Source organism: Microcaecilia unicolor, chromosome 6 (assembly GCF_901765095.1).
Source record: "Microcaecilia unicolor chromosome 6, aMicUni1.1, whole genome shotgun sequence".
Classification (NCBI taxonomy): Eukaryota; Metazoa; Chordata; class Amphibia; order Gymnophiona; family Siphonopidae; genus Microcaecilia; species Microcaecilia unicolor.
In genome coordinates, this window is record NC_044036.1 from 11,893,256 (window position 1) to 11,907,261 (window position 14,006).

General features: G+C 44.4%; 1 protein-coding gene across 1 annotated transcript in view; it reads left to right on the forward strand.

Annotated features, from left to right (window-relative positions):
- MAST2 (microtubule associated serine/threonine kinase 2) overlaps nucleotides 1-14,006 on the forward strand; it is a 624,140-nt gene that overhangs the window by 170,567 nt on the left and 439,567 nt on the right. The window contains exon 4 of the mRNA XM_030208366.1: nucleotides 9,557-9,588. Coding sequence (XP_030064226.1) covers nucleotides 9,557-9,588 — 32 coding nt within the window. The remainder of the gene's footprint in view (nucleotides 1-9,556; nucleotides 9,589-14,006) is intronic.

Here is a 14,006-nt window from a genome sequence, read left to right on the forward strand (position 1 = left end):
AGTGAGGGGGGTGCTTATTAGGAAAGGAGCCTATAAGAAAAAGAAAAGAGCAACCCATGAACTCGAAGTGCGGAGACAGTTGGCTAGATTAGAAGCATTACATCAAAGGGAAGGGAAGTCGCAACATCTAATAGAGCTCAAACAGTGGAGAGCAAAATTACAAGAGATCCAAATGAAAACAATGGAGTATCATAGACAATTAATGCAACAGAAATTTTTTGAGTTCAGCAATAAGGCAGGTAACCTATTAGCTAGGGGGCTCCGAGAAAGAAGGATAGCAAGCACTATTACCAAAATAAAAGGACCAAAAGATTTGTTATTCCATCAAGACGGGGAAATTAGGGAACAATTTATGAGTTTCTACAGGACCCTGTACACAAAGGAATCAACAGCTCCTGTAGAGGAGATTAGAGCACATCTACAGAACCTAGGCCTGAAACGTGTCTCTGTTTCACAGAGAGAGACGTTGGAAGCCCCTATAACGCTGAAGGAAGTAATAGCAGTTATCAAAGGCTTGAAAGGGGGGAAATCACCAGGAGTAGATGGTTATACAGCCAAATATTATAAAATCTTCCAACAAGAATTGGGCCCGCTATTAGTCAGGTTGGGCAATGCTTGTTTTGCTGATAGGGGACTCCCATCTAGTATGCAAGAAGCAGGGATTACAGTACTATTAAAACCGGGGAGAGATCCTACCTTATGTGGCTCTTATCGCCCGATATCCTTGCTGAATGTAGATGTGAAAATATTAGCCAAAGTTATGGCGGATAGGTTAAGTGGGATTTTGCCATCACTCATACATGAAGACCAATCGGGCTTTATCCAAAATAGGCAAGTGGCAGATAATATTAGGCGGACTTTAAACCTGATGTGGGGGGCCCAGAGACGAGGGGACTCTATGACGCTCTTGACGATAGACGCTGAAAAGGCGTTCGATAGAGTAGAATGGGAGTATTTATGGGAAGTCATGATGGAAATGGGATTGGGGCGGCCTTTTATAACTTGGGTGAAAGGGTTATATGAAAAGCCAGTGGCAAGGATAAAGGTTAATGGGGGATGGTCTAATACACTTAATATTCAGCGGGGAACGAGACAGGGGTGTCCCCTATCTCCGTTACTGTTTGCCATATCCATCGAACCCCTAGCACAGCGAATTAGAGACTTAGGAGAGGTGAAAGGAGTCAAAATGGGAGGGAGAGAGCATAAAATTGCCTTGTTTGCCGATGACTTATTGTTTTATATAGGATCACCCCTGACAACCTTACCGGTGCTTATTCAGGAACTAAATTTCTTTGGGAAAATGTCTGGATTTAGAGTGAATTTTGATAAATCTGAGCTCATGGGCATGACAGTAACGGATCAGGAGGCAGAACACTTGAGGGGGAGAACTGTTTTCAGATGGACAGACTCCAGTTTTCGCTATCTGGGCATACAGATCCCGAGAGACCTTGACACATTATATCAGCTAAATTATGTCCCACTTATAGCAGCAATCCGGAAGGATCTTAGCAAGTGGAAAACAGGGTGGCTATCGTGGTGGGGCCGCATAGCGGCAGTCAAAATGAACATACTACCTCGATTGTTGTTTCTCTTTCAGACATTGCCAATTAATGTCCCTAAGGGGGAGCTGCAGAAAATACAGACAGAATTGGGGGAATTTATTTGGGGAGGAAAGCAGGCCCGATTGTCCCGGAAAATAATGTGGGGGAAAGGAGGGAGGGAGAGGAATGCCTAACATTTTATGTTATTACTGGGCGGCTCAACTTAGGCAAATTGGAGTCTGGAGTAAGGTTGACCTCTCTCCCGCGACCAGACTTGAGCAGATTTTTGTTCAAAAAGGGAGATTAGATGCATTACTATGGGGCGCCTACCTAGAAAACGATTATAAGAACTTGACACTAAACCCATTCCTCTCTCACTTGCTCTTACTATGGGGGAGACTCAAGCAGAAATTAAGGGGGTCACAACATAAATCTACCTACGCATGGTTAACACAAGAGCCCGGGTTCTCAGGGGGGCGAGAGAATAAGATATTTAAATCATGGTTCGATAAGGGTCTGATCAGATTTTGGGAACTAACAACAGAGGGACAACTTAAAACATTTGAAGTACTTAGGCAGGAATTCAATTTACCTGAAACTGACCAGTATGCTTACCTCCAAGTCAAAAGCTATATGGTGAAGGCCAGTTGGCATAAAGGTAATTGGCTAGAGAATGAAAAATTTGAGAATTTATGGGAGAGCATAATCTGGGGAAGTAAAGGAATCTCCAAACTGTATGAGCACATCAGAGGAACTGAATTTGTAAAGGTGTCTTATATGAAAGCCTGGGAGCAAGATCTTAACACAGAGTTCAGTGAGGGGGAGTGGAAGAAAATGTGCCTGGAGGTTAAAAAAGTATCAGTATGAGGCATATTTTCAAAGCACTTTGGGAGGCTAAGTTCCATAGGTTTCTATGGAACTTTGGGAGGCTAAGTGCTTTGAAAATGAGCCCCTATGTGTACTAGTCAAAGAAAATGCTTATAAGGTCATGAGCAGATGGTACTATACCCCAGACAGAATAAGAGCTATGTACCCAGGAACGCTAGATACCTGTTGGCGCTGTGAGGGAGGGAGGGGGACATACTATCACATATGGTGGGAGTGCCCGAAAATACAGGAGTTTTGGAAATTGGTCTCAGAACATATAACCTTAGCAACAGGGGTTCAGTTTTTACATGATCCCAAGTGTTGTTTACTGGGTTACGAGAATAGGAAAGGGAAGAAATGGCAATGTAGACTCAAACGATTATGCCTAGCAGCAGCAAAATCAACCATAGCAATGAAATGGAAGCAGAAGCAGGGGCCCACAGGACACGACTGGAAATCAAAACTGCATATGTTGATGGGTTTAGAAAAACTAACTGATAGACGCCGGGGACAATATAATCCAAAGGCAGAAGAATGGCTACACCTAGAAAGGGTTTTGGGAGGGGATGGACAAGGGACTAAGGATGCAGCTACATGAGGAACACTGTGGGAGGGAGGAGGGGGAGGTTGGGAATGACGGGGGGGGGGGGGGGGGGGATAAAGTGAGGGGAGGGGGAAGGGGGGAAATAAAAGGAAAAATCAGATCAAGGGGGAGTTTATATGTTGATGTTACATCTTTTGTATATTACAAGAGGCTAAGACACTCTGAATTTGTTATCTTGAGTTGCTAATAAAAGTTTTTTGCAAAATAAAAAAAAAAAGAAACTGATTTAGATTGCAGATTGTTCTTGTTGTCTTCATCCTTCGTCTTTCCTTTGTGCTTTTGGAAACTTGATTGTAAACTGTTCTGATGGGAAAAACAAGAGGTGATACAGCAAATTTCAAATAAATTTGAACGTAAGCTACAACAGAAAGGGAAACCGGGCAAGCAGAGATGGCCTTGTAGATTTTTTTGTCTTAAACGTTCTAAAAATTGATTACCTAAGAATCCCATAGTAAAATAATGTGGTGTGGGTTGTGTTTGAGTAAAAGAATATTGGTTGATAGTGATACGTGCATACATACAAGGTTTATGGAATGGATGCTCTGATTAAATAAATGAATGTCGCCATAATTAGTAAAGCTCAGCAGCTGACTTGACTTGCCTTCAGACTTGCTGTCACTTAAGAATCAAAGAATGATTTGGTTATATAGTGCATATCCCCAGGCCTGTGTTCACATGGTTTTCTGGTTGATTTCATTTTCTTCTGGTAAATTCATTTACAGTGAATCATTTTTTTTAAATTCACTGGGGTGATACAGAGTGATAAAACCACAACTGAGTTGTTACAGTAAATACTCTTGCATTTGAAGGGACAGGAGCCTTGAGTGAGGTTTTATTATTGATTTTCCAAAAGAGAACATTTCATAATGTTGTTAACTGAAATGTTTTCTAGATTTCTTAAAACTCTTGGTTTTATAATCAGACATCACAATTTCATTCTTTGCTCATATTGAGTTTGAGTATAGTCCTTAAGGAGCATTTCAATGAGAACAATCAATAACAACAATATGATATTATGATTTGAAAGCCTGACTTAATTGAATGTACTTTTTAATGATTCACTGGAAGTCTAATGTACTAAGATGGAGAAGTATAATTTTAGAGAGCAGAAGTATAATTTTAGAGAGAGCCAAGGGGTCAGCTGCCCCAGGTCTCCTGGCTCCCCAAGCTCCCACACCAGAAGGATCAAAACCAGGGCCAAGGGGTCAGCTGCCCCAGGTCTCCTGGCTCCCAGATGGGCTAGGGAGAACGGCTGCCACTTGGAGGCGTGGTCCCGGCCACCCCCCCCCCCCGCCTCGCCACTCTACCTCAAACTCCCACGCTGCGCCGGTTACCAGGGAGCGGAACGAGGGAGACGGCTGCCACGTGAATGCGCGGTCCCGGGCCGCACAGCCTCCCGTTGATCACCCCACTACCGCCGCTCTCGACTACTCACTCGCATCACCACGCCGATTTCGTCCAGCTGATCCAGCCAGCGACACGAAGCAGGAGGTGCTCTAATTGAATCATAACTTACTTCTTGCCATTTGGGTTCCAGGGCTCTGTCCTCTCCTGGTTCTCCTCTTATCTCTCCCAACATACCTTCAGAGTACACTCTCATGGTTCTTCCTCCACCACCATCCCGCTCTCTGTTGGAGTTCCTCAGGGATCTGTCCTTGGACCCCTTCTCTTTTTGATCTATACCTCTACTTCGGAAACCCAAGCCAAAGTATCGGCCTGCTTATCCAACATTGCTGCCTGGATGTCCAACAGCCACCTGAAACTGAACATGTCCAAGACAGAGCTTATTGTCTTTCCACCCAAACCCTCCTCTCCCCTCCCTCCGCTCTGTATCTCAGTAAATGACACCCTCATCCTCCCAGTCTCATCTGCCCGCAACCTCTTAGTCATCTTCGACTCCTACCTCTCCTTCTCCGCACATATCCAGCAGATAGCCAAGACCTGTCGCTTCTTTCTTTATAGCATCAGCAAAATTCGCCCTTTCCTTTCTGAGCACACCACCCGAACTCTCGTCCACACTCTCGTTACTTCTCGCCTTGACTACTGCAGCCTACTCCTCACTGGCCTCCCACTTAGCCATCTATCCCCCCTTCAATCCGTTCAGAACTCTGCTGCACGTCTTATCTTCCGCTTAGACCGATATACTCATATCACCCCTCTCCTCAAGCCACTTCACTGGCTTCTGATCAGGTACCGCATACAGTTCAAGCTTCTCCTACTAACCTACAAATGCACTCAATCTGCTGCCCCCCCACTACCTCTCTACCCTTATCTCCCCGTACGCTCCTACCCGAAACCTACGCTCACAGGACAAATCCCTCCTCTCTGTCCCATTCTCCACCACCGCCAACTGCAGGCTCCGCCCTTTCTGCCTTGCCTCTCCCTATGCTTGGAATAAACTTCCTCAGCCCATATGCCAAGCTCCCTCCCTTACTCAAAGCCTATCTCTTCAATGTCACCTTCGGCACCTAACCATTTCAACTCTACCCAGGAATCCAGACTGCCCCAATTTGTCGGTCCGCACATACTGTCCATTAGATTGTAAGCTGACTTCACATGTTGTCCATTACATTGTAAGCTCCTTTGAACAGGGCTGTCCTTCTTTGTTAACTGTACAGTGCTGCGTAACCCTAGTAGCGCTTTAGAAATGTTAAATAGTAGTAGTAGTAGTTTTTCAGGTGAAATTGCCTTCTTAATTTACTGATATCTCATGAAAACCATAAAAAATTGCCCTTGTGAAACTGCTGCTTTACCCGTTCAAAAATTGTGGTCAGTTCTGAATGTTATAAAATATGGAACACCTTTTTTGTGGAGAAACAGTTTGGGGAAGGGGCAAGAGATTTAAAGATTTCAATATGTATACTGTGGAAGAAAGGCAGGAGAGAGGAGATATGATAGAGACATTTAAATACTTACGTGGCATAAATGCACAGGAGGCAAGTTTCTGTCAATTGAAAGGAGAAAGGGGATAGACTCAGAAGTAATCTGAGGAAATACTTCTTCACAGAAAAGTGGTGAATTCATGGACGGCCTCTCTCTTTGAGAGATCCTATGTGTTTGTCCAATGCTTTCCTGAATTCAGAATCAGTCTTCATCTCCACCTCCTCCACTGGGAGGCCGTTCCACAAATTTACCACCCTTTCTGTGTTACCCCAATTCACCCCAACTCATCCCCTTTCTGTGAAGAAGTATTTTTTCAGATTACCCCAGAGTCTATCCCCTTTCACCTTCATCCTATGCTCCCTCAATTTTTGTTTCTGGTGACTAGCAGGCTTATATTCGAAAGAGAAGGGTGCCCATCTTTCGACCCAAATCGGGAGATGGGTGTCCTCTCAGGGTCGCCCAAATTGGCATAATCGAAAGCCGATTTTGGGTGTCCCCAACTGCTTTCCATCGCGGGGACGACCAAAGTTCCCGGGGCGTGTCGGAGGCGTAGCGAAGGCGGGACTTGGGTGTGCCTAACAGTTGGGTGTCCTCAAGCGATAATGGAGAAAAGAAGGGCGTCCCTGACGAGCACTTGGGCGACTTTACTTGGTCCATTTTTTTTTACAACCAAGCCTCAAAAAGGTGCCGGAACTGACCAGATGACCACCGGAGGGAATCGGGGGATGACCTCCCCTTTCTCCCCCAGTGGTCACTAACCACCTCCCACCCTGAAAAAAACAACTTTAAAAACTTTTTTTGCCAGCCTGAAATGTCATACTCGGGTCCATTGCAGCAGTATGCAGGTCCCTGGAGGGGAAGGTATGTATGTGTCAGCGGAGGCATAGCGACGGCGTGGACGTCCTTCTTTCAAACATTTTGGACGTCCTGAACTGCCCCCCCCCCCCCCCACAGGGATGGCCAAATTTTAAGGGAGAGGAGTGGCCTAGTGGTTAGAGCACTGGTCTTGCAATCCATAGGTGGTCGTTTCAAATCCCACTGCTGCTATTTGTGATTCAAAATCCAAATAAATAAAGGGGGTGTCAGAGGCATAGCAAAGGCATGGACGTCCCTTCTCACAGAAACATCCACATTTTGGATGTCCTCAACTGCCATCACAGGGGCAGAGGCATAGCGAAGGACGCCCTTCACCCATACTCTAAAAAAAAAAAAAAAAAAAAAAAAAAGTCCCTGGTGAGCACTTGGACGTTTTCACCGGGACTTGTATTTTTCTAAGGTTGTAGATGGCAATTTTTTTAAGGTTGTAGACGGCTATTATACACGCAGCTTGTCTGCATGTATGAAGCCGTCTTTGGCATGCACAGAGCAGCCATGCATAATGCTTGGCTGCTCTGCACTGGCTTCCCCTCCTTAGGAAGGAAATTGTGTGCAAATGAGCTAACAGTGAGCAGCTCATTTGCATGCGATTTCCTTCATGCATGCCTGTTGCTTTCCGAATCACTAAGGGATCGGTAAGGGAAGGGCTTTTTCCATTCAGTTAGTGCATCAGTTAGTCCACTACAGTGCCCCCTAGGGTGCCCGGTTGGTGTCCTGGCAAGTGAGGGGGACCAGTGCACTACGAATGCTGGCTTCTCCCACGACCAAATCAGTTGGATTTGGTCGTTTTTGAGATGGGCGTCCTCTGTTTCCATTGTGGCCGAAAACCGGGGACGACCATCTCAACATTTAGGATGACCATCTCTAAGGTCGACCTAAATGTTGAGATTTAGATTTGGGCGTCCCCGACCGTATTATCGAAACAAAAGATGGATGCCCATCTTGTTTCAAAAATATGGATTTCCCCACCCCTTCGTGGGGATGACCTGCGAGGATGCCCTCAGGAAAACTTGAGCGCCCCGTTCGATTATGCCCTTGTACGTCATCTTCTCCCAGAGATGATTCCATGTAGTGCCACTCCTTCTCCAATTTGATCCTCTTTATCATTTTGACATAGTTTATACCCTGGAATCACAGTGCCAATTCGTCGTTGTTCTCCTTCCACCAGTCTCTCAGAGGCTAATTATGACTACATTTTCATGTAGTATATTATACATTCTAACATCACTCATATTTTTTAGACTTTTTACATTTTCATACAGAAAAGTTAAAGTATGCCTTCATTTACATTCGGTATCTATGTAGCATTCGATGCTGGCATTTTGGAATAATTTATCTCAGTCAGGCTACTGCAGTAGTTATCACTTTGATACAACTCTGATATCTAGGGCTATGGCAAGGTAGTTTTCATACAGTGTGTTCCATTGGTGCATTCATTTTTTGTATTTTGGAAGAATATTTTAATCAAGTGAAACAGTTGGTATTGACTTCTGAGTCGGTCCTTGTGGCTGAAACATGGCTCGTGTTGAGTCATTGATACCTATAATGAATTATTGATACTTGAATTATTGATACTTAAATGAATTATTGATACTTGAATTATTGATACTTAAATAAATCATTGAAGCACACCATTTGCTTTGCGACTTTTTGTCTCCTTTGCTGTTTGTGTTTTTGTTTTGGTTGCTCAAAGGTTAGTTTCCTTTTTTTTTTTTGAAGAAACTTAACTCTTACTGTCGGCTTTCTTTCAAGATCTAGTTTAAAAGCTGCCTTTCCTCTGTGTGTTGGATACAGTAGTGTTTTTTTTTTTAAATGTTAGCACCAGCCGCGTGCTTCCAACCTATTTAAGGTGGATATCCATATTTTCAGAATAGGCTCTACCTTTCCTAGAATACTACTGAGTTCCTAACAGATCTAACTCGGTTTCTCTGTATCATTGTCTTATCCATGTGTTAAGGCTCCAGAACTCTGCCTGTCTTTGAGGTCTTGTATATACAATATGGAAATTTTTAAGGCTGCTACCTTGAAATTTCTGGAATTTGACTTTCTGCGAAAAAGTCTAAGGGGGTCTTTTACTAAGATGCACTACCATTTTTAGCTCACTACAAATCAGCTGGTGCTAAATACCGAGATGCCTATAGGAATATAATGGCGTTTAGTGCCAGCTGATTTGTAGTGTGAGCTAAAAACAGTAGCACACCTTAGTAAAAGACCCTTTAAATTTGGTTTTCAAAACCTTCCTCCCATACCTTTCAGTGTTGCAGTGGGGTAGCCCAATTTGTTGAAGGATTCAAACTTTTCAAACTGCTAAGATTTCTTTCTTGGCTAGTGGGATGCTTTCATGGTGATGCTATGACTTTTTTGATTATTGTGCTTGTTTTTGTACAGTAACAATAGTATAGATGTGATAATCATATTGATGTTATAGTTCTGCTGATGTGATATGTGGCTGGTGCCTCATACTGTAACATTTTAGTTATTTCTAGCTTATGTTCATTCAAGTTTTAAGTTTATTACAGGGTTACTACTCCACCCTTTGGGGTGCCCTTAGGGCAGCTTACAATCTAAAATATCATTGAAAACGACCAAGGTAAAAGAAACAAAAATAATTTCATACATGACTATTAGGGTAGGGAGAGAACTACAATAGTCAATAGGACAGAGAGGAGAGAATGAGAGGGAGAGCTACAGATCCCAGTGCTGCTATGTGAAATATTCAGTAGTGGAGATTAAAAAAAAAAAAGAAAAGTCAATAATTTTGCTACATTTTTTTAATGTTTTTCAGAAGGAACTGAGTCTCCCTAGAAGAGGAAGTTTGTAAGTATATTTGCTTCCCTACATTATGACTGATATGAAACTTTAGCATTACCAATAGTCATGCTTTTGTTTTCATTCATTTAACAATACATTTTGTCTTGTTTTTATTGCTCAGTTAGAAGTTACTAACATCTTGGTAAACTGTCAGAACTCAGCTAAGGTAAACTTCAGGTTGATGGTCTTATGTTGGACTGTGGTTCAAGTCATTGATGCAAATCTGTCACATCACATAATCACTCTTGAACCCTTCTGTTGTCTTGAAAACATTTTGGTTAATGTATATTAATTTGTCTTTATTTGAGGCATAGAAGTGTTATCAATAGAAATCAAACAAAATAAAACATGGAAAAGAAAATAAGTTGATACCTTTTTTATTGGACATAACTTAATACATTTCTTGATTAGCTTTTGAAGGTTGCCCTTCTTCCTCAGATCGGAAACCTTCGAAAGCTAATCAAGAAATGTATTAAGTTATGTCCAATAAAAAAGGTATCATCTTATTTTCTTTTTCATGTTTTATTTTGTTTGATTTCTATTGATAACTTTAAGAGTGGACTAACACGGCTACCACACCTCTCTAGGCATAGAAGTGGAAATATTCAGAAAGTGGTTTGTGAAAAACATTTTGAGCCATGTTGCTAGGTGAAATAATCTTGCTAAATATTAATCAATAGCCCCTTATTCCCATCTCTGTTTGCTCTGTCTTACTGTTCAGATTTATATGTAGAGTGGCATATTAATAATTGATTGAAATGGTAAAACCATACCATGTATGTTAAATATTATATTCTGCATTTTAATATGTATTTATTTATGTAGTAAAAGAATTATGTCATGGAAGAAGGAAGAGAGATTGTGTAGAACAGTGTTCCTCAATCCAGTTCTCCTGGACTACCTAGCCAGTCTGTTTTTTATGTTTGTTTTTTTAAAGTAGCAAACACTTGTCTCATTTTCACTCATGCTATCTTTAACTGGAGCACTCATTCTCAGTATATCTGGGCTTTCAGGCATTTCACCATATATGCACAAAAGCTCTGTCAGGTTCTCAGGTTCAGAGCCCGCGGGGCCGGGCTCTGGAGCAAACGTGAGCCCTTGGGCTGATGACGAGGAGCGACAGCAGCGTGACTCTAATTGTTTCACTTTACTACAGCTGTGTGTGTGGACTGAGTTAGCTCTACCTCTCTTTGGGTGTACTGGCTTCAAGTGCTTCATGGTGCTGCATTGGTGTGGGTTGGGCCTCGCTGGGTTTCAGTGTGCTGTCTGCCTGGGTCTAGGGAGTGTGACATCATCAGGGAGGGCATTGATAAAGGAAGTGGTGTTCTTCCCTTCAGGGCCTTTGCAACGTTTGCTTTAGGTAGGGTGGTGCAGTGTGCACTTCTGACTTTGTGTCTGGTTTCCCTGCTTGCTTTTGCTAAAGGTCCAGGTTAGTGTTAGTGCAGTGTGCACTTGTGACTGTGTGTTTAGCTTTCCTGCTTTTCCCTTGTGGTTCCCCTGCTTTTCCCTCTTCGTGCTTGAAGGGAAGAACACCACTTCCTTATCAATGCCCTCCCTGATGATGTCACACTCCCTAGACCCAGGCAGACAGCACACTGAAACCCAGAGAGGCCCAACCCACACCAATGCAGCACCGTGAAGCACTTGAAGCCAGTACACCCAAAGAGAGGTAGAGCTAACTCAGTCCACACACACAGCTGTAGTAAAGTGAAACAATTAGAGTCATGCTGCTGTCGCTCCTCGGCAGCAGCCTAAGGGCTCACGTTTGCTCCAGAGCCCGGCCCCGCGGGCTCTGAACCTGAGAACCTGACAAGTTCCCACCTATCCACATCCCCTCCAACATTGCTCCGCCCCTGCCTCTTCCCCAAACATGCATTGCAGTTTCTGTGGTTTATACTTCCATTGACATAAAATGTTATAGCCATATTCTATGAAATTGCTTGCTATAGATACCCTGAGCAGTCTGGAATGTAGCTTTTCCCACTGTTTCCAGCTTATTTTCCAAAATGTTTCTCCTTTTCATAAATCATCTTGGGTTGTTTGGCTGTCAGAAGGACTTGATAGAGTTGGGAAATTGCCCCTTTCCTTGCTCCCATCCTTAAAGCTGCAAGTTACTTTCAGCGCTCCCCCCTCCTATCTGCTTTTTCTTTTTCCAAGATACCCACAATGTATGTGTATGAGGTAGACTTGCATGGGTTGACTCTCTTGAACTTGGCTTTATCTTGTAAAGGAATAAAAATTAAATGTTACGTATATTCATTGGGAATGCACATGACAGAAACAAAACACATACACTGACCTTTGCGAAGCTTATTATCTTAATCTTTGGGTGAGTGGACCATGTCTAGGGAAGGGTTGTGCTGTTTCCATATCATCATGCTGATCAATCCATAGACTGGTGGGTTGTGTCCATCTACCAGCATGTGGAGATAGAGAGCAATCCTTTTGCCTCCCTATATGTGGTCATGTGCTGCCGGAAACTCCTCAGTATGTTCTCTATCTCAGCAGGTGGTGGTCACACACAGCAGCAGCTCTGGCTAGGTCTCCAAGCCTAATTTGTAGGTTTTGTTGAGTACCTGGGGTTGAGGGCTCTTCTTGAGCAAGTGCAAACCTGGTGGCGCCAGGTCCCTCCTTTTCTCCCCCCTCCCGCTGGCTCCGTTGAAAAAAAAAAAAATTTTGGACGTCCTTAAGGGCGTTTATTTCAACGTTATTTAAACGTTTATTGCAGCTACTCACTGGGACACCAGTTCGTTACAGCTCGGAGCGAGAAGCAGGTAATTTTTACCTTTTTATAGCGGGCAGGGGGTTCCCTGATCGATCTCCACGTGGCCTATGGCGTTGGAGGGCGAGGGTGCGAAGAATCGCTCCCCGGACCGCTTGTGCGCTTCCAGCGGGGATGCGGGGGTCTTAAAGTCTGATTCGCCCTTGTTTGGTGTCAGTTTGGAGGCCGGTCAGTGTCCCGGTTCTTCCTCCGGTACGGCGGTTTTTCCCGCCATAAACGCCCATCCCCCGCTGCTCGCCTCCGCCATCTTGGCTGGCCACTCTGCTCGGACGGCTTCTTCTTGGGCCGCCCTTGAGCTGGGAGACGTTAATGCCATGGCCGCCCTTGATTTGGGCGACGGCAAAAAAGCGGCTAAAGTTAAGCGCCGTTCTTCCCGCGCGGCTCCTTCGCGGAGTGTCGCGCCGGACGCCATCTTGGATGCGCAGCATGTTTCTCCCTCGCTCTTGCGAGCGCCGGTTGAGGGTGCGTCTAGGGCTGTGGCCCAGGCTGCTGAAGTGCACAGTCTGGGGGGTTTCTCCCCCGAGTTTATTTTGCTGCTGCATCAGGCCTTCCTTATGCAAAACGCTGCCCCTGCTCCCTTGTCCGATAAAGGGGTTGAGGCCCCCGGAAGTAAACGCCCTCAGGTGGATTCCCAGGCCTTAGAGGACTCTGTCTCCTCTGAGGTAGATGAGGGCAGCGTATCTGAGTTCTCCCAACGGTCCTTTGGGGATTCTTTGGAGGAGACCGATTCCCACTCGGATGGAGCGGATGACCCCTCTGCAGCGCGGATCTTTCGCTCAGAGGATTTGCCCAACCTGTTAGTGCAGGCCATGAGCATTTTGAAGATTTCCTCTCCAGAGGACGTCTCTCCCTCAGCCCCTGTTGGCTCCGCCATTATGCTGGGGACGAAGCGCCCGCCTAGAACCTTCCACGTGCATGATGCCATGCACACCTTAATTTCGGCTCAATGGGATGTCCCGGAAGCGAGCCTCAAAGTGGCTAGGGCTATGTCCCGCCTCTATCCTTTGCCTGAAAGTGAACGGGAGGCCTTTCTTTGGCCTACCGTGGATTCTTTAATCACTGCGGTGACTAAGAAAACGGCGCTTCACATCCACCTGTTCCACTCTACCTAAATACCAGGCAAAGTTTGTTGTGCTCAGCCCATTCTTGAATTTATATTAGACAGGTAATCAGTTTATTCAGAGCTATAGGTAAGTCAGGTTCAGTGGGATGAGTAGTTGCTCATCATCTGTGTAGTTGTAGAACTGAGTGTCCATTGACCTAATCGATCCTTGTGGTACCCCACAGATCAGTGCCCAAGGTGGCAATGAGGTGCTGCCAAACATTATAGATTGTAGCCTGTCTGATAGATAGGATCTGAACCACTCAAGTACTGTTCCATTGATACCTGTTTCTGCCAATCATGCTAGCATTGTATCATGATCCACAGTGTCAAAGGCTACTGAGAAATCTAGCAGTACTAACGTTGAGGCAAATCTTCTTTCTCAGTTTCTGTGAAGACCATCTAGTAGGGATACAAGAATCGCTACTGTTTCATAACCAGGTCTGAATCCAGATTTACATGAATGTAGCCAGTTTCTCTCTTCTAGTCAATCACAGACTGTTTGTTCTATAAGTTTCCCTAGAAATGGGGTCCATAAGT